Source organism: Choristoneura fumiferana, chromosome 23 (assembly GCF_025370935.1).
Source record: "Choristoneura fumiferana chromosome 23, NRCan_CFum_1, whole genome shotgun sequence".
Lineage (NCBI taxonomy): Eukaryota > Metazoa > Arthropoda > Insecta > Lepidoptera > Tortricidae > Choristoneura > Choristoneura fumiferana.
Genome location: NC_133494.1, coordinates 11,789,891 through 11,811,532, shown reverse-complemented (window position 1 = coordinate 11,811,532; position 21,642 = coordinate 11,789,891). Strand labels below are relative to the sequence as shown.

The 21,642-nt window shown below is 36.7% G+C and overlaps 1 protein-coding gene, 1 long non-coding RNA gene and 1 pseudogene across 3 annotated transcripts in view; 2 read left to right on the top strand and 1 right to left on the bottom strand.

Annotated features, from left to right (window-relative positions):
• The window catches only part of Pgant5 (polypeptide N-acetylgalactosaminyltransferase 5), a 37,448-nt gene extending 26,235 nt beyond the window's left edge, over positions 1 to 11,213 (bottom strand). For both annotated transcript variants that reach the window (XM_074105505.1, XM_074105506.1), the window contains exons 1-2: positions 10,579 to 11,213; positions 5,618 to 5,828 (exon numbers count right to left, since the gene is read on the bottom strand). In XM_074105505.1, the coding sequence (XP_073961606.1) occupies positions 5,618 to 5,828; positions 10,579 to 10,737 (370 nt within the window). In that variant the 5' untranslated portion in view covers positions 10,738 to 11,213. The remainder of the gene's footprint in view (positions 1 to 5,617; positions 5,829 to 10,578) is intronic.
• A 2,273-nt stretch (positions 11,214 to 13,486) lies between these two features.
• LOC141440685 (uncharacterized) lies at positions 13,487 to 15,387 on the top strand. The gene is made up of 2 exons (XR_012452730.1): positions 13,487 to 13,635; positions 13,894 to 15,387. It is a non-coding gene; the product is annotated as an uncharacterized lncRNA (long non-coding RNA).
• A 2,680-nt stretch (positions 15,388 to 18,067) lies between these two features.
• Positions 18,068 to 21,639, top strand: LOC141440905 (solute carrier family 41 member 1 pseudogene; annotated as a pseudogene).
• The last annotated feature ends 3 nt before the right edge of the window (positions 21,640 to 21,642 follow it).

Below are 21,642 nucleotides of genomic sequence, written 5' to 3'. Positions count from 1 at the left end.
GAATAAAAAAATCACCCCCACTTTACGTCTATGGGAGGTACCCTAAAGGAATTTATTTTATATTTTTTTATAATACCATTTTGTCGGCATAGTTTACATATATATCCGTGCAATATTACAGCTTTCTAGCATTGATAGTCCCTGAGAAAAGCCGCGGACGGACGGACAGACAGACAGACAGACATGGCGAAACTATAAGGGTTCTATTTTTGCCATTTTGGCTGCGGAACCCTAAAAAAACGACCGCTGCTTATTATTCTCTCGGTGCGAGTTTTATTATTGATAGCTCTTGTCGCTACGACTAACAGTGGAGAGAGTTCTCACCGGCAGTGTGACTAGCCAGCGGTCAACTATTTGGCACAGTGTATCTCTTTTACTGGCACGAGATCTATATCGACTGTTCGCTTCTTGAGCGACAAAATAGTCAATAGCTAATCGCCTTAACAAAACAGCGATATTACGAACTTTAATAAAAATAATTCCTATATTACACCGTACACGAATTAAAACGAACTACGACTTTACGCGTTGATTGCCATAACCCGAAGCTTTTAATTAGTAGTGCACTACCTACGCACTGAACGGTTAGTAGGCCAAAGTCAATGTTAAAGTAAAAAAGTTAGATGCTGCTATACTAAGTAGTTATTTTACGAAACCAGCAGGAAATTAATCGCTCTGACTAGAAATACTAGTATAATACTAAATGAATGATATACATTTCAAGCCGCCACACTATCTAATCGAATACCTTTAAACGAGCAGTTCTTGTATATATATTTCGGAGATCTCGGAAACGGCTAAAACGATTTCTTTGAAATTTGGTATGTAGAGGTTTTCGGGGAGAAAAATCGATAAAGCTTGGCATTATCTCTGGGAAAACGCTTGGTACCGAGTTTTAGCCCGAGCGGAGCTCGGTCGCCAGATATTTATCATTTAATGCTGTAATAATCATAATATCTTAATAACGCCATAAAAACACAAACAGTGTAAAGTATGGTTAAATCATGGATCTTAAATTATCGCACAATGAACAGAACAATGGCCGGTTACCTAGCACAGAAATTAAGCACCATGAAGCGTAGTCCTTTTTTTATAGTTTGCTAATTAGAACGGTAGAAACAGGTATGCACACATGCTAGGTTTTACCGTAGCATTGTCCGAGATTCGAACTAGCTCCATTAGCGACTGTCAACGACACGCATAGATGGTATTCGCAAATCTAGATCTAAAACGGCATCAACTCAAAATAATACACAAATATACCATTTAAAATTAGACCTATATTTAATTTCTGAAAGGTCTAAATTAAAATGCTGAAGATATTATTTTCCAACGCGATCCCGCGATCTTAACCAGGTTGTCGCTCCATCTTGTTGGAGTGGAGGCCTACCGACAGCTCCTCTCCCGGTCCGCTGACGCCATTCGAGAACCTTCTGACCCCTTCAGTCCTGCGAGCAATGAGCCCCGCCCACTGCCACTTCAGTTTCGCAATTCTTCGGGCTATGTCGGTAGCCATAGTTCTACTGCGGATATCATCATTTCTGATTCTATCCCGCAGAGAAACCCCGAGCATAGACCTCTCCATAGCCCTTTGAGTGACTATGAGCTTCCTCATGAGGTCCATCGTTAGCGCCCACGTCTCAGATCCGTATGTCATCACTGCGGGATCGCGTTGGATGCGGAAAGCACAAGACCGGTCTGAGTGGAGAGCCTTGGGGGAGCCCTATGTCCAGCAGTGGACGTCTTTCGGCTGACATGATGATGATGATGAGATATTATTTTGCGTTGATGCCCTTTCAATCTAGACGAGCGGTATTGGAGTTGGGCTATAGCACTCATAACTACGGGCTGACCTAAAATATTTTTCGACCAGGATTCTTATGTTTCTGGCCACACAAGGGTTTGTAACTACAAATTGAAAGTTAGGTATAGTAATCATAGGCGTATATAGAGGGGGGGCCGGGTGGGCCGTCCCACCCCATAATGGTCTAGTGCCCACCACAGGATGTTGGGCTGTTGGGCTACCGATACAAAATTCTACTGATATCTTCAAACAAAAATCCAGGCCATAACAAACAATGAATGAACATAACAAACAATATTATGGGTATTTGTGGGTTAGAAACCTACAATTTCTGAACAAAATCGGGCAGAGTATCGATTTTTAAGTAACTATTAAGTAATAAGCAGGTACATTTATACGTGCCAAAGGAAACTTTACCAAAATTGCACAATTTTTCGCAGGTATAGAAAAATATCGGAAACTTCTCACGATTTCGTATTTTCTTAATTTAGCTCATAACACGGTTGTGATTCAGAGAATACAAAATTTGGAAATTTCCCGCAACTTACATATCAGTATTTAAGCGTAGTCGCATATTTTTTCATAACACACTCGTGCTTCAGAGAATACAAAAACAACTTTTTGGAAACTTTCCTCAACTTGCACATCTGTATTTATACGCAGTCGCATGTTTTTTTATAATTTTGGTCATAACACGGTCGTGATTCAGACAATACAAAGTCAGCGGGACTTTGAACCACCTGTATAAACTTATTAAATTATTAGTATCGGAACCACAAATATAGGAACCAAGACCATTGCAAATTCAACTTTAAAAATAAAACATCACAAAACTCTGGGTAGGTAGCTACTTTGCTGGCTTGTTTTCTGAGTCAATGACTAAATTTGTTGCCATGACCTTTTCATGAAAGCTATAATCTATGCCGCACTCAAAAACCATGAGAACTTTACATTTAATCTTTAAAATAAATGTGACTCAACGTATAGAAAGCTTTGTTAGGTACATATAGGTACTCGGACGTACGACCTCTAAAGAGATGGTACAAAATGTTGGAGACGCGTTTGATGTTAATATTTACATAAAATAATACAACGGACGGATCAAACAAAGACCTTTATGGTTACTTACCTGAGAAACCTACATCCTTGGTTGTATTGTTTTGTACTTATAATATAAGACATCGAATAAATTGACCACTGAGATACTACACAGAGTATGCATGATCGTTTCTGCTTGGCATTGTCAGGGTGTGGTATGATGTAAATATTAATTCAAATAAATTATGCAACGGCAATTGAGATGAAATAAATGTATACCTAGTCACTAACCAGTCTAAAAGCTATGAAATCTAATTATTTAATTTTTTAGGTTGCAGTTGCAGGTAGTAAAAGTTCTAATTTTATGTAAAATACAATTTGAATTGGGTGGGAGATTCGGTGTAACAAATCACGCTTTATGTATACAACAATATCGCCACCTGACCATGATTAATAATTTTATTAGCTAAGCTCGTTAAAATCAAATAGGATGGTATAGGACGGTATGAAATGAAATAGGATGTAACAGGGATGTGACAAAAGAGGCAACATACCGTGTGTTCTATTGTCTACTTGTATAAGTTGTAAACAAAAGAGATAGACATTAGCGATCAATCACCGTTAATAATTATGCTGTTAGAGTGAATACCACAAATGGTTAGTCATGCCTAAAAGGCATGGCATACTAATGAATTCTTTCATTTAAATATTGAACAGGTGAACTATATTTTTATTACAATTTTTTTAGCTGTTTCTTTATTACTTTTTTTATTTTTTTGGGTCAAATCTTGGAAGCTAAATTTGACCCACTTCCTGTGGTCGGATTAACTTGAAATTTGGCATAGTTATGTAAATCTGGTGACAATATAATAATCTGGCAGTGACATACTGGTACTCTGGCCAGAATCGGCTCTGCAGAACGGAACTCCTCAACGGTTAATTGCATCAACTTGAAATTTGCTATGAACATGTAGTTTAGATGACAGCAGTCAGTAAAACCGGCCAAGAGCGTGTCGGACACAGACAGGGTTCCGTAGCCATTACGAAAAAAATCAAGTAATATTATGTGCGTTATAACACAATTAAATCACTTACTACAGTCTTAAAATCTATTACCAGAAAAAGAGCGTATCTTCACGGCACTTACGTCCTTTTGTTGAGAAGCGCAGTTTTTCGGCAATAATTCAAAAACGGTATATCCGATCATGTTGTTGAAACCAATTTTCGTTGAAAGTATTTACTTATTAAGCGTTACCTTTCCATATATTTTTTAGACAAACGGTTTACAAGATAGAGGGGGGGGACACAATTTTTGCTACTTTGGGAGCGATTATTTCCGGAAATCTTCACTTAACCAAAAAACTTTTTGAGAAACCTTAACTATCTTTTCAAAAGAGCTGTCGAACTATGTGCCACACGTTGATGCGTTATTTTTTTTTCTATTTCTGTTACGTGTATGGAGTAAATATAAATATTTATTTTTGTAATTTAACTACAAAACTAAATAGCAGCTTTGACAAGACATCTGTACTTACTCCAAATTTAATTGATATACATTTTTTAGTTTTCGAGTAAAATGCCTGTGACATACGGACGGACGGACAGACAGACAGACAGACTTGACGAAACTATAAGGGTTCCGTTTTTACCACTTTGGCTCCGGAACTCTAAAAAAAGCTTATATATATGTCATCATCATCATGTCAGCCGAAAGACGTCCACTGCTGAACATAGGCCTCCCCCAAGGCTCTCCACTCAGACCGGTCTTGTGCTTTCCGCATTCACCGCGATCCCGCGATCTAACCAAGTCGTCGCTCCATCTTGTTGGAGGCCTACCGACAGCTCGTCTCCCGGTCCGCGGACGCCATTCGAGAACCTTCTGACCCCATCGCATTATATATATGTATTAAAAATATTTTTTTAACAAAAACTTAATTTGTTGGCCAATACCAATAACTTTTAAAAATGCTTGATTCTCAAGACTCAATGTTCTTTTAGGTTAACTCACGGTTAACTTTAGTTCACAAATCGCTTTGAAACACGAGCTTTGATCAAAGTATTATAGTGGCGAATTGGTAATTAACCTAATTGACCTAGTCCCAAACTGAGCAAAGCATGCAGATATAGGATAATGTAATTATGCAGTGGCGTATTTACCCTAGGGCCAAGAGTGCCATGGCCAGGGGTTTATTGTCACTTAATGGGGCGGCAAAGCTAATTGGCACGGGGCGCCAAATATTAAAATACACCTGTGTACCTAAATATTTCCTAAAGAGATAAAACACACATTCTTATTTATCATACAGGCGGCTCTCTACCGGGATTTGAGCCCGAGACCTCTCGCTTCAACTGACTAGTCTTTTCGGTTGTCTTACTTCCATTTGTTAGTTAATGTGATTCATCGAACTATTCTCCCAAAAAAAACACAAAAACGAATTGTTAACAGAAAAGAAGGTTAGGCTAGGATAAAATTTTGATTTCACAATGAAACGAGCTGATACCATAAAGCTAGGTTAGGTTAGAACTGTGATTTCCATACAAACGAAGTTATATATGCTATGCTACCTTTATGAGTTTCAGCGATGTGATAATTATGCCAAACGATACTATGCGACACTAGTTTTTTTTTATTCGACTGGATGGCAAACGAGCAATTGGGTCTCCTGATGGTAAGAGATCACCACCACCCATAGGAAAAAAAATTAAACTTTTTGAACTTTTTGTATGCTAAAAATAGTAGAACCGGATTTATGTGGACGCCGAGCTGATATTTACCCATTTCACCAGGCAACTCTCCCTGCGGTTTGACGAACGGCGCCTTCTGCCACCTCTTGAGCTGTGATCTACTGTACGGCGGCAGTAGCAAGCCTTCTTCTGGGACATCGTCCACTTCATTCTCGTCGTTACCCCCATCGTCTATAGCGTCTCGGTGTAACGCGGCTGCTATCGCCGCTTTTTTACCTCTGTACTCTTCTTTTTCGTGACTCTGCGGGAAATATAACATTGGTTACTCATTGATGAAAAGGGGTGGATTGGGGGTTTTTACCTAAGTCACAGAGCTAAGACTGGTTTTCCACCAAAGATTTGCGAGAATGTGTTGGGAGGAATGTGTTCTTCATGATCCTGGCACAGCACATCTCCAGCAGTGGCGTAGCGTCAGATATTTGCGTGGTAAAGCCAAAGTAAAGATCGCCCACATATTTCGTAAATAATTTGCGTCCTGTTGTCGTATTTGTAAATATTGGGCAAGCCGGTGGGAATGGGTCACTGACTCTAGTGGAAACAGCTGAGCGGAGCGAGGCGAGGTAAATGAAGCGTTTCTATTGGTTCATGAAAAACACATCCTCGCACATCTGTTGGTAGATTTTTTTGACACTCATAAGTGCTTGTTATAGCCTAAATTGAATAAAGATATTTTGACTTTGACTTTGATATCTGGTGGAAACGGAGCCTAAGAGTTTACATGCAAAACTCGCCCTCCTCCTCTTCCACATAAAACAATACATATGTCATACAGGCCTAACTATGACAAAGACCACACCAAAATGGTAACGGGTTTCAATCTCTGCGAGTTCATTCTCAGAATTACAAACATGTGTACGTATGCATAGGTACGTATCGCATAGATGTAGTGCACGGTGGATAGGTAGCGGAGAAGCAATGTAAACATATTATAGTTCATTATTATGGGTTGTCCCCTACAGTAACGCCTGAATCAATAAATTATTTAATCAAATAAATTTTCTTTCGACTTCGCCAACTGGAAGCTGACGATTCTGATTGGCTAATATTGAAAGAAAATGGTACGGTTCCGTACAGTTCAGTCGAATAATTCAACCCTAAGAAGCTATGCAATAACAGCGAATATGTCGACGGTCAGAATGAGCCTAGCCGATCGACGTTTTTTTTAACCCCCGACGCAAAAAGAGGGGTGTTATAAGTTTGACCGCTATGTGTGTCTGCCTGTCTGTCTGTGGCACCGTAGCTCTTAAACGGGTGGACCGATTTGAATGCGGTTTTTTTTTATTTCAAATCAGGTTTTCTAGCGATGGTTCTTAGACATGTTTCATCAAAACCGGTTCAGCTGTTTTTGAGATAGTGAACTTTGAAGTGACAAAGTCGGAGGTTTTACAACTTTTTGTTGGTTAGGTTAGATTAGGTTATCACTCTTGTTGAGTGGAGATAAAGCTGATCTGCTTAAGCCGATTCCGCGTCGATAGATGTGGGGAGACCTTAAGCTTAGAAGCACACCATTTCATTCTCAAACTATACTCTGAAGAGGGACGACGCGCTGAAACCGCTCGCGTTCAATCAAAGTGCGTGCTGTGCTGATCCTTAGGGCGCTTTTACATATTTAATTTAATTAATGTTGCATAAAAAAACTCGCGCCAACGCCAAATGTCATGGTTTTTATCCTAGCTGTTGAAATTTTGGATTTTAACCCTATCCCGTGGCATTTTGGGGCTCAAAAGTAGCCTATATGTTATTCCAGAAGTCCAGTTGTCTACACACCAAATTCTTTAAAAATACCAAGATACCGCAAAAATTTCCTTGGGAATCCCCGAAAATTACGTCGTTATACCTTTGAGTATTTATCTAGAATTTCTAGTAGTTCGGTACACACTGATTCCGTATCTCCGTGCGGGGTTGCAGTGCAGCGCGCGCGCCTGTACAATTTAACAGCGAATTTCATCGCTCTCCGCATGCATCTCAGCGGTATGCGGTGACAGTGTGATAACCGCCTGAATATTCTTTGTATAGATATTGGTACATCCATTTCAACAGCATCCATTACACCCCTATCCTTCAAATAAGTGTTGAATAATCTAACTATTGAACATTGACAGTCCATATGAAACCATGCCACAAATGGACTAGTTTAAATTGCCTCACTTTTCAAAGGCTACAATCATCAATGTGTTTATATTATGAGGTCTGTACACTTGTAGATTGAGCCTGGTTTTAATATGAAGTGCTATAGGTATAGCTGATAGCTGCCAATTTATTTTTATGATAATTCACTGCTCCCTCTAGAGTAGTAGTGAGTGAGTCAGATGTATACATCATTGTGGTGACTTTTGCTAGTCATACTGTAATCATTCTCATCTCATCTCATCTCATCATCTTGAGATATGGATGTAACTGAATTACACCTGAAAACGCTGATAATACTGGATTTCTGAGTAGTTATAAATGTACATTACAATGATGTTGGAGAACAATTCCTGCTATTCTATTTTGAGTTTTTGAGTGAATTCTAATGAGTGTGTGCGTAAGTTTATTCCTCTTTCATGCTAAAGTGGCTGAAAAGATATTCAATTTAGTATGTAGCTGTAGTAGATGGATGTTTTTTAATCTTAAATATCCATAAAATTACAAAGTTAACCATCATATGTAACAATAAAAATAGAAACACACTGACGCCGGAGGCGGAGCGGTGCAGTGCGAGTTGTAATATTCGAGCTAACATGAAAGAGAGCAAACAGAATACTGGCCGCGCTTATTTCCCGCGCGTTATTCTGTGTGCCCTCTTTCATGTTAGCTCGAATATTACAATCGGTACCGCCTCCGCGCCACGCCGCACCACCCCGCCACCACTCTCTGTGTGTTTCAAGCTTTAATTGTAATCCCTCTATATTATAAATGTGAAAGTTTGTAAGTCTGTTTGTTTGTTTTTGACCTTATCATGTCTAAACCAATTGAGATGAAATTTGGTAAAGAGATAATTTGAGTTCCGGGGAAGGACACAAGAAAATTGCATAGTTCCTGGGGGGGTTAATGGTAATAAAAAAAACTATGCAGAAGGAGTCATGGGCAACAGCTAGTGGAGAAATAAGGTGATATTATGTTTATTATAATAGAAGAAACCATATTAAATTTGTTCGAACATTAGGTAATGTATTTCACAATACCATTTGAGCTTGAGTCTCTCAGTGACAATCCAATTAGGAACCTGTTCTCCCTTTCACTAGCCAATTTGTTACTGCAAATACTAGAAGTTATCTAACCAGAGCTACGTTTCTGTTATCAGCAAGTAGGTAACTGTGATTAAAGTGAAGGACAAATGTATGTAAATTTTTTAGGTGGTTTCATAACTTAAATAGAAAGGTATAAGTAGAATAGAGTGCCATAACAAAAGGGTAGCAGGATAGGCAAAATGAGGTCTCAAAAAATGTTGCAAGCACCTAGCTAGAGCCTAAAAAGGGTATTGAAGCACTCTCTTTACATTGAGCATACTCCCATCTGATGAATTTAAAAGGCCCTAGACATTTTAGTAATGTGACTGGGAATAGAATACACCAAAAATCTCTTGTAAAAGTGGATAAAATGACCTTATTTATGAATAGAGGCCAGAATTCTTTGGCACTTTTCAGCCGTCGTCATAGGGATTACTCATTAATCAACAACATATTAAAGAAGATTAAAAGTAGAGGTAAACAACAGGTGGCCTTATAGCTAAAGAGTGATCTCTTCAAGATAACTTTCTGAAAATTTGAAATAGGAATTATAATTATATGTTCTGATGTTTTCATGATTATTACTCATTTAAAAAAAGCAAAATTAAACAGATTATATAGCGTGGATTATAATTCAAAACGTCGGGATTAAAGACACAAATATACGCAAAATAGAAGAGATTGCAACAAACACTGCTATCGATATATTTAGTAATAAGACTGCCTGTAGTTTACCTCTACTTTTTAGCCCCAGACGCAAAAAAAAGGGTGTTATAAATTTGACAGCCATGTGTGTCTGTCTGTCTGTGGCAATGTAGCTCTTAAATGGGTGGACTGATTTGAATGCGGTTTTTTATTTGAAATCAGATTTTCTACGGATGGTTCTTAGACATGTTTCATCAAGATTGGTTTAGCCATTTTTTTGAGACATTGAACTTTGAACTGACAGTCGGGGGTTTTACAACTTTTTGTTTGTTAGGTTATAATCTTTTTAATATCTTGTGTTCTATAATGTATTTATATAATATAAATATTGGAAGTTGATAAGTGAAAAGTCCCTATGACAGCTCAAAAGTGCTACAAGAATGTTTGCGATGTTTTAACCCGACTTTAATTATACTTAGGGGCTGTTTCACCATCCATTGAATAGTTTTAACTGACGGTTAAATGTGATGCCGTCTCCATTTATTCAAACAAAACAAATAGAGACGGCATCACATTTAACCGTGAGTTAACACTAATCAATGGATGGTCAAACAGCCCCTTAGACTAAACTAAAAAAAAATACTAAAAGCCACTTTTTACCAGTTGATATACATGAACATTAACTTAAGATATTAGTCTTAAGAATACCTTAACTCCGTTATCCGTTACAATATCATTAAATATAATACCTTAACTGTTGAATAAATCTTTACAGTTTGTTAATTATTTATAAGTTTTTATCTCATCACACTGATAAGAACAGGAAATACCAGCTTATTAAATTAAATTACTTAGCATAGTTCACTAGTTGGAATTAGATTGTTTCGAGGCTAATCAATTGAATTAAGAAAAATATTAATTTACAACAAACCTACCCTCAAAAAAGTTAAACTAACAAAATTAAGATTTTTTGTCACAGTAAATAAATAACTGAAAATTTTATTCAAAAAAAAAGTGTTTTTCACACCTAGTTCATAAGCAAATCATACATGTGGTATTGGAAAAGTTTTATTTTAAAGCTGTATGGATTTGTCCGTGAAAAATCTATTGAAATAGAATATTTTAGTTACTTACCTTTTCAATATATTCTGTGTTTTTATTTTTATTGCAATCCCAGCCATCTCCAATGCAGTCTGAGTATAGGGTCAGGAGCACCACATCAACTAGCAACCACACCAGTGATGTCAGCAAGATTATTCGGCATGTGTGAATCCTTATCTTACTTCTAAACATGTTTGTTACTTCACTTCACTGCCACATATCAAACTGTACACGTCGGATCCTTAAAGGTCGACCTGCAGGCCAAGTGATCCAAATCAAACTTACAATGACGACGGTTTAAACACAGATCGGCTATCACCAAATTAAAAATCCACGGCAAAGACCACAGAAAATTACAGTCATTCATACACTAAATAATAAGTCTGTGTTATTGGAAGTAGGTTTCCGGATCCAAAATGTGGATATCGCACCGCTGTTTTACGAACTTTTACGTCAAACACATTGTGAGCACTCAATCGCACAGCCGTTTATCCGTACTCACACGATTCTCTTTTATAATTTATTGATTCCTAGCAAGATCTACTGAACTGAGAATAAATTAAAAGCGTCGGAAGGAATGAAAATTGGCTGGCTGGCTAGCGGTAATGTGAGCGGTCGACTCGACATCGACAATCGAAAACGTATGTATACGTCAAAAGTCAAGTCAAACCAAACTTTTTTTTTTTTTTTTTTTTTTTTTTTTTTAATGGCTACGAGAACATTAGCCAATGACAAAGTTAGGGAAACAGTTGTTATAATATGATAAGACGGTAATAGGATTACGGAAAAAGTTTAGGATCAGAAAGGATTGGAGTTAACGTGTAGGAGTATATATACGAAATAAAATTATAATTTGATATCATTTTTTTCTATGAATGATGCTAATATGGTATATATATCACTGGTATTAAGATACAATAAACAAATAATGGAGGTGGGAAAGGGAATTGGAATTGATTGGAGTTGAGAGAAAAGATCAGAGTGGTCGTAAAGCGAGCATGAGAAAAAGATGTGATTCAGGTCTCCATATTCTCCACAGGAGCATGTAGGGCTATCAACTATTTTAAACTTGTGTAAGTGCGCTGGAGTACACACATGGCCCAAACGTATCCTGCAGAGAACAGAAGTGGTCCTTTTGCTTAAAATAGTTTTGTGGAACCAAGGCTTATGTGGTAGAGACTCTTGAACAAGGCGATAATATTTCCCTTTAGATGAACTATCAATCCAGAGTCTATTCCATTCTTCATATAAAAATGATTTGGGTAGATTAGCCAGATCGTGACAGAAATTGACATATGGAAACGTATCTCCATCAACAATAGCCTCGTTTGCCAATTGGTCAGCTCTCTCATTTCCTAAAATTCCAACGTGACTAGGAATCCACGCAAAGACTACGCGGAGACCTTTTTTGGAGCATTTAAATAATCGATCTCTAATGTTGAAAACAATCTGGGACTGCTTGTGAGATTTAAACGGAAACTTTTCTAAAGACTGTAAAGAACTAAGGGAATCACAAAAAATTACAGTGTTTTGCAACTTTGATAAAAGAATATATTCGACTGCTTTTAAGAGACCGTAACATTCTCCTGTGTATACAGAAGATTCTGGAGGTAGTTTAATTTTTTGTATAATTTTATTTTGTGGATGGTAAACTCCTACACCGACACAAGTTGTATTTGAATGTTTAGAAGCATCGGTGAAAATATAATGCCAATTGTCCCATTTTTCATTGACTATACTATTAAATTTTACATTTTGATAAAATGTATTTTTATGAATATCCAACTTATATTCTACTTGTGGAGTTGTAAGAAGTGAATTATAGCTATATTGATACAAAGGCAGCAAATGGCTTCGATGAGTAGGTGCTATGATGTTGTTGTATCTTTTAAAACTTTTAACAAGACATGGTGCGTCTTTATATTTCCAGTAGGGAGAAGAATCTACTTTCTGAGATAGACTACAAATTTTATGGTATAGAGGATGGTATTTTAACTGAAGACTTCGGAAGAAGAACCTATCACTTAAATATTGCTGTCTTAAACTAAATGGTGGTTCGCTACATTCAACCTGCAAACAGTTTATGGGACTGGATTTCATTGCACCAGTTATGAGTCTTAAAGCTTTTGCCTGAATGTTATCTATTTTTTTTAATGACTTGACATAACTAGGATGCAATAGAAATGTTCCATAATCTAATACACTTCGTATTATTGCGTTATATAAAAGCCTCATCGTGAAGGGATGGGCACCCCACCACACTCCTGAGAGACATCTAAGGATGTTTAAATTTTTTCGCATCTCTGTGCGATATATTCAAAATGAGAGAGGCCAGTTAATTTTGCGTCTAGTATAACTCCTAGAAATTTTACCTCATCCTTTACAGGTAGTAATAAATCATTATACACAATATTAACAGTAGGAGGAGTTCGTTTACGAGAAAATAGAACTACAGTGCTTTTGGATACTGATAGTTCCAGACCGTTTTCTCCCAACCAAATCTTAAAGTCATCTAATGCCGTACATAACGACCCATTCATGTCGTCTATAGATCGTCCAGACACATAAAAAAGAAGATCATCCGCATATTGCAGTATATTAACATGCCTGTTCACTAATGGTTCTAAATCATACGTGTATATGTTATATAAAAGAGGGCTCAAAACAGAACCTTGAGGCAGACCTTTCCAAATTGTTCTGGCTACGTATTTATTTGTGCTTGGATCTATACAAAACTTAACAAATCGTTCACATAGCATGTTGATAATAAAATTAATCAATAAGGTTGGAACATTCAGCTGAATCAACTTTTTTTTCAAAATTGAAATATTTACATTATCATATGCACCTTTTATATCTAGGAAAGCAGCTAATATGGAATGGTTATTAGAAAAAGCTAATCGAATATCTGTGGTAAAGATGCTAAGACTGTCAAAGTGCATTTACCTTTCCTGAACCCAAATTGACTTTCTGATAGCAACTTATTATGTTCTAGAAACCATTCTAAGCGATTTTTAACCATATGTTCAGCTATTTTTGCTAAAACAGATGACAACGCTATGGGTCTGTAGGAAGACGGATCTGATTTAGGTTTGTTTGATTTCAGTAATAAGATTAAAATTTGTGTTCTCCAAGTCCGAGGAACAATCCCCGTTAGCATTACTTTATTGATCAGTGAGAGATAGTAAGTAAGAGTATTGTCATCAAGGTTTGACAAGAAAGAATATGGGATTCCATCTTCACCTGGTGCTGAATCTTTAATAGTTGAAAGAACCCCTTTTAATTCACACAATGTAAATGGAGAGTTCAGATTATGATCAGTAGGATTAATATTGCTATTTGTTGCAGGTGATAGTAAGGGAGGATGCAAGACAAATTGTTCAGGAGCGGAAGCTGGTGCCAAACAATCCATAATTTGTTCTGCTAAATTATTATTTATTTTTGGTTGTTGATTGTCATTAAAAGCGGATCTAAATTTTCTAATATTTTGCCATACAATAGAGGGTTTTGTACCAGGGCAAATAGACAAACAGAAACTACGCCATCCTTCAAATTTCTTTTTCCGTAGTAATTCCTTAGTGTCATTGGCTACCTTTAGGTAATTATCAAAATTATAGTCTGTCATAGACATACAATATTGTCTTTCAGCCTCCTTTCTTTGTTTAACTGCAAGGGTGCAATCTTTATCCCACCATGGTGGCGATGGTATTATGCTTTTTCCACAACTTTTTAGGGGAAAAGTTTCGTCAGCAGCTTGTATCAGTGCCTTAGCTATGAATTCAGAGCAGTCTGAAGTATTAGTAGAATTTATTTCTGGAACATTACACATTGCCTGACTTACTTTTTCTCTGAATGTCATCCAATCAGCGTTTGTTAAATTATATTTTTGACGTGGTTGTCTTACCACCCTAATAGGTTTGTTATATGGGAAAGTGACCACCAATGGGTAATGGTCACTACCATATGTGGATTCCATAGGACACCAGGAAAGGAGTGATGCTAGATCAGGTGTACAAATAGATATATCTGGTGAGCTTGTTGATCTGGCAAGGCGAGTCGGGGCACCAGTATTTAATACACACAGATCATGAGAAGTTAGTAGATCTAGTAACTGTTCTCCATAATAATCAGTTGTGTTACAACCCCATAACTGATTGCGACAGTTGAAGTCGCCTAAAAGTATGAATGGTTTTGGAATAAAATTAATGATCTGATTGATTTCATGAAAAATTTGGTTACTTGGATGGGAATAATATACAGATATGTAACAGATATTATTTACAGTCACAGCACAAATTGAAAGGTCATTACTGTGTAAAGGTAGGGTTACAGGAGTAAAAGAAAATAGATTGTTGATAAGTATGGCAACTCCACCATACCCATCAGGTCTATCCTCACGAACACAGGAGAAACCTGGGATTTTGAGAACAGAATCCGGTTTAAGCCATGTCTCTTGAAGACAGATAACAAAGGGATCAAGTTTGTTAATAATATAAATTAGGTCTTGTTTTTTAGGTATTAAGCTCCGGCAATTCCACTGAAGCGCTTTGGCTCTGTGGGCCATTATTATATTTTGATATATTGTATAGTGTGTCAATAATTGCTGCAGCGTTGGACGGTGATACGATGTTAGATTGTGATAATAATTGAATAATTAACTTAATGATGTCTGAGATTTGCATATTTTCCTTATTATTGTTTGCATTGTGAATGGGTTTATGTTCTGATATGACTGGATTTCTAACAATATTAGCATGGGCATGATAGTCATACCCCTTTGAAAGCTTTGGTGGTGCCTTCGGTTTCAGAAAAACTGTTTTCTTGTATGACACATTTTGTGAATTTGGTAAGTTTTGTGAGCTTGAGGAGTTTTGTGTATCTCTAGATGTATTTGGCAGTGGTGGAGAAGTGAGTAGGGCGTCTGCATATGATACCCTTGAAACTGGTGGGTGTATTTTAAGTGCTTCTATGTAAGAGATGCAACTTTTACTCATTGTTTCTTTAATTGCCTTTTGTCTGTCATATTCCAGACATTTTTTATCAATGGCTTGGTGGCATCCCTTGCATAGAATACACCAATACCTTTCCTCTTCCACATTGCAGTTGCTACCGGAGTGGCCTTGGCCGCACTTGTAGCATCTTGGAGTAGACCGACATTGGTTTTTTACATGCCCAAATCTACAGCAATTATAACATTGTATAGTGGGGTATATATATAGCTCTACAGGAAGAGCAGCGTAACACATGTAAACCCGGGTGGGGAGGGTTCGACCATCGAAAGTTGCAACAATAGTACCTGTGTTAACATATTGATTAGTACCATCTATACCAGCTGTAACCTTCCTTTTCAATCTTCTCAACTTTATAATTGGGCCAGACCCAATTGGTACATTAATGTTGGCTATGACTTCATCATCTGACCAATCAGAAGGGACACCCCTTATAACGCCTAAACGTGTAACGTTAAACGTGGGAATAAAGGCTTTGTACTTTTCATTTGTTAAAATTTTGTTGGATAAGAATATATTAGCATCGTTGAAATTTGCAAATTCCATACTAATCCTGTTCCTACCTATGCGTTTCAAGGTACCATTAACAATACCATTAATATTGTATCGTTTCAAAAAACGACCAAATGTAACTGGGTGGAGAATAGTGGCATCATTTGCATTTGATGTTTCTTTTTGGACATGGATTATGTATGGTGATAAATCAGTCTTTACGTATAGAGAGCGACCAACCGGCATACGAGTAGAAGTATCGGTAGTATTATTACTGATGTTTAGATCATGATTGTAATCATTTAGTACACTGTGTTGGGAGTCTGATAATTTACTTTCACATCTTTTTCAGTTATTAAACATTGACAATCATTTTGTGCATCTTTAATACCCCCTTTCCTTTTTCTTTTATGACACAGATTGCATTTCACTCTAAGTCGTTTTCGTTTAAGTAAATTTTGTTCAGATGTGGAGCAGTCTGTGTCCATAGACGACTCCAATGCGTCAACTAATACATCAATAGATGATTGAAGAGGAAATTCTGTCCCTCCTCCAGGGTCGGGCGGATCGCCCATATTTACAAGTTAATAAAAAATTACTTACCAAAGTATATACACTGTAACTATTTACAACTATACATATAATACAAATTAATTGAGGTAAATATATACACTTTAATCTACTTAACAACAATCCTTAGCTGATTATAATTATAATTTCAAATTTCACAAAAAACCGCGTCCTCTTCTCACGAAGTTTCCCGCCCTTTTTTCTCCAAACCAAACTTTCTACCTCGCGACTCGCGTCATCGCGTGTCGGTCGGGGTGGGTGACACTCTTTCCCAGCCCGGATAATACCAACATGGAAATACCGACCCTGTACTCTGTAGAAGCTCATGTCACAGCAGGGCTACTACGAAATTTGAAACTCGAAGTTCATGTCGTTCGGTCCCTCTGACACTTGTACTATTTAATACGAGAGCGAGAGAGACAATACGACACGAACTTCGAGTTTCGAGTTTTCTAGTAGCCCTGCAGTTTCTATGGGCATGTACACAAAAAACAGAGTCGGTATTTACATGTATGACCAAACCCCAAACTTGCCCCAAGCGTAGTATCTCTTACTAGTATGTGCCCCAAACCTCCGCTCATATAATATTTTATCTCAAAAATAAATCACTACCGATGAACAGGCCTTTTTTTAATCAATATTTGTATAGTTTGAGCAACTTTGTTTTATTATTAACTAAAATTGTAAATATTTTTGGATAAATAAATACATTTCTAATAAAAACTGTTATAACTTATGAAACTTTAAATTTCTAAAAAACTGTTATAACTTATGAAAACAAAGTCTTATAACTATGAAAATGTGGCACGTGTCAAAACTCTGTCAAAGTCAAATGCAATACTATTGTTGTTTCTTTAAAAAAATATGGCTCTGTCCATCGAGGACAATTTTGCCAGTGTCTAGTAGTTTTTGCCGTTGTACGGTAAAAAAATTCTAGAAAACGAAATATGAGAGGTAATGGTGGATGAACGATGACAGCGCGAATCATCGTGTAAGTCAGCAATACTATTATATTTCAAATCTGTGTAACTCATGTCATTGTGGTTATTTCATTGTTCTGTCTGAGACAAATACAGATAAAAATTAAAACTTTTTAAAATATCGCACAGCTAGCGAAAAAAAACTGACATCCTTGAAAAAATGTGAATATGTAAGGAATATGAGAATGAACTGGGAATCACATCAATTGGAACATTTATTTTCCACCGTTTATTTGAAATGTTATTGTATGCCTGCCTAGTTGTTACTTTATTTACATGCTGCATCAACACTTTCCTTCTTTTTATTACTTACTTCTTTATTTAAGTGTGACGAAATTACAGTATGGAATAATATTTCTTTACCTTTTGTAAGCTTAGGGGCCATTGTTATAAAAAAAAGACAAACTTATGTCATGTCTGATGTCAGTGTCAGTCAGTGAAGTCAAAAGTCAAACAGAAGTGCAATTTTTCTTTATGATTAGATTACATTACGACGGATACGACTGCCGTGTCGAGATAACTAAAACGTAATTGCAGTTAATTTGCCGCTTAGTAATCGGAAGCCCACTAGACGACTGTTCGTCTACGAAATTGAATCAGTATGTGATCAACAATTTTATGAATCTCAAAAGTTTCGTCTACTTCAAAATTATATGTTTACGTGTCATATCAGACCGGTATATTTCATAAATCTATTTGTAACCATGAACAGAAGCAAGAACAATAACTCTAAAATGGCAAGATCTACTGAGTGCGACAGTGAACCCAATGGATATAGTCTCATCAACAATGACAACAAGCCACCTGATATCCATATCAAGTACGGAAAAGAGAATTCCTGGGTGGCGGGGGTGCAAATGTTTGTGTCGTTCTTACTGGCTGGCTTTGGCATGGTCGCGGCGAGTCTTGTACTGGACATAGTGCAGCACTGGGAAGTGTTTGAGCAAGTATCAGAAGTTTACATCCTAGTTCCTGCTTTACTAGGACTAAAAGGAAATTTAGAAATGACATTAGCATCACGTTTGTCCACACACGCTCATTTGGGACACTTAGACACTAATTTGGGTGCATTAATAGTAGGTAACCTGTGTTTGATACAGTGTCAAGCTGTTCTGGTGGGCTTTCTAGCAGCAATGGCTGCGATAGCTATGGGCTGGATACCAGATGGCCAGTTTGATATTCACCATGCATTGCTCTTGTCTGCATCTAGTGTTCTCACCGCTTCATTTGCCAGTTTCATCTTGGGTTTAATCATGATTGGTGTGATTGTCATCTCAAAGAAAGTAAATATAAACCCAGACAATATTGCAACACCAATAGCAGCTAGTCTGGGTGACCTGACAACTTTGGCACTGTTGTCATGGATTGCATCGTTACTGTACAGGAATATTGGCACAAGTGTTGTTATGCCATCTATTATTATCATTGCTGGGGCAATGATTGTGCCAGTCTGTGGTTATATTGCCTGGGAGAATAAATTCACTAAACAAGCATTGGACGAAGGATGGGTCCCAGTTGTGTCTGCCATGGTCATAAGTAGTGCTGGGGGCTAATATTGGATTACACAGTTGTTAATTACAAGGTATTGCAGTTTTTCAACTGGTTATCAATGGCATAGGTGGCAATATGGTAGCTGTACATGCCTCCAGGCTGTCTACTATGTTGCATACAGGAGAAAAAGCAGGCCCTCTTGTTGGGAAAACTACCAAACTGTTACTCTTAATGGTCATACCTGGTCAATTAATATTTATTTACACTATTGGCTACTTGAAAGCTGGACACACATCTATGACACCTATATTCATTCTTATTTATATGTCAGCTGCACTCTTGCAGGTGTTTTCATTAATAGCTATTAGTCACTACATGGTTATTTGGATGTGGAAAATAGGTATGGACCCTGACAACTCTGCAATACCATATTTGACTGCACTTGGTGACTTACTTGGCACAGCTCTGCTGGGGGTCGCTTTCCACATATTGTATGCTATAGGGGACAAGGACAGCGATCTGGGAGACTAAACTAAAGGATAGAATAAACTGAAGTCAAACAAACAAAGACGCATTATTGTGTGACATTGGACCCTGTGCCGTCAAATTGCATTATTCTGTTGTACTTAAACTATTAGACATAATAATATTTCGAATATTATCAAAAGTATTTTTTCTACTAGGGCATTGCACAATTCTTTTACAGTTTCTAATAATCAATTGAGCATTACAAATTTGAAATTGCACAATGTAAGTACAGTCAAGGGCAAAGATATAGACACAGCAAAAGTTACAAAAATCTGTATATATTTATGCACTTAACATTAAGGCCCTGTATACATATTTTTGCAACTTTGGCCGTGTCAATATCTTTGCCCTTGACTGTACATACTTCTTATACTATCTTGAGACAAGATATAAAAATATGAATAAGTATGGTATGGTATACTTTTGCAATGTTTTTAATTGTTTATACTCACAAACCTATATTATACATGATCTTTCCAGGAATTAAGTTAAGACTTGTGCCTACTACAATTTTTGAGAAAATAGATTATTGAGTTAGGAACTAATGGAGACCTGATTATATGCAACATTAAAAGCAAAATAGGCAATATTCCATTTAAAAAAGTCTTTAATTTGTATTTATTTCTAAATAAAATCAAGATTATCAACAGTAAATTAATAAATAAATATGCAATGTTGAAAATAGGCTAAAACGCGATTGCATTAATCTGGTCTCTATCTGTACTTATAAATAAGTATTGCTAAATTAATGGTTTCGAAATAGAGAATTGCTTATTTATAGGTAAATTTTTATATTACCTTTATTTTAGCAATGGGATAAAAATAAATATGAACTGATATATTTTACATGACTTTAAAACTGTTAGGTACTTAATGTTTGTACTTCTTTAAATAATTGGGAACTACCCTAATTTTATGGAGTAAAAAAATGTGATGTTTTTTCATAGGTACTTAAGAATTTTAGACCATACTTAATTATGACTAATATAAGGAAAATAATAATGTAAATTGGTGCTACTGCCCTACTGACTAAGTTTACATTTTTAAATGTTAGAGCTAATATTAAAAGCTAAATTATTTTTATAAATTATTGAATAAAATATTGATATATCACAGAAAACTGTTTACTTTTGTCAATAAGATTACCTTATTTTTCTCAGCTTCTCTTTGGGGTGATAAAGTTATCAGACAAAGATAACTATCTATAAAGTACATTGACATCATAACATTAGGGTTACTTTAATGTCACAAACTTGTAAACAAACAATCCTCGCCAATGACCTTATTGTTTTAGTAATAGTTCATTGATATTTGGACCTCTGCAAAGGAACCCTGATTCAATAAATAATAGCCATACACTTATCACATTGTGGGTGTATATATGCAGTCGCCACCAGACATTTCCGAGCAGCCGAAGTAATAAAAAATATAGAAACATGAACTCTCAATTCTATGGAATAGAGTGTATGTTCTGATGTTTTTGACTACCTCCGAAATATCTGATGTCGCCTGTACCGGGTCTATTCAGGTCCTGCTTGCAGTGTAGAGGCTTCAAGTGCACGCAAATTACAGGGCCCAAAAGATGAAAAAATCACTTTTTGGTATTTCCAAGTCCAAGTGGTTGTGTGCACAACCAGTGTAGGCAGTAAATCTGGTAAAGAAGGCACAGAAAGCCATTGGTTTAATGTCTGTCTAGCAGTAAGTAGAAATCTTCCAGCTATCAGTAGCACTAGAGATCTGTTGGCTACTGTAGAAACATGCTATTATAGTGGGCAGTCTCATACTTTTCGATATAAAAAAATCATTTTTGCCTGACACATTGCTAGCTATTACGGTCATATATGATTATGGTGTAATGTGACCTTTACATGTGTAACTACTGTAGAGTACTACTAAACGCAATCAGATGTAACACAAACAGCCCAGTAATGGGACAAATAAGTACTGATCATGAATACTGCTAATGGGATGTAAGTTTAGAACAATCTCATAATTGGCACTTAATTACAATAAGGTGGGTTTGTAAA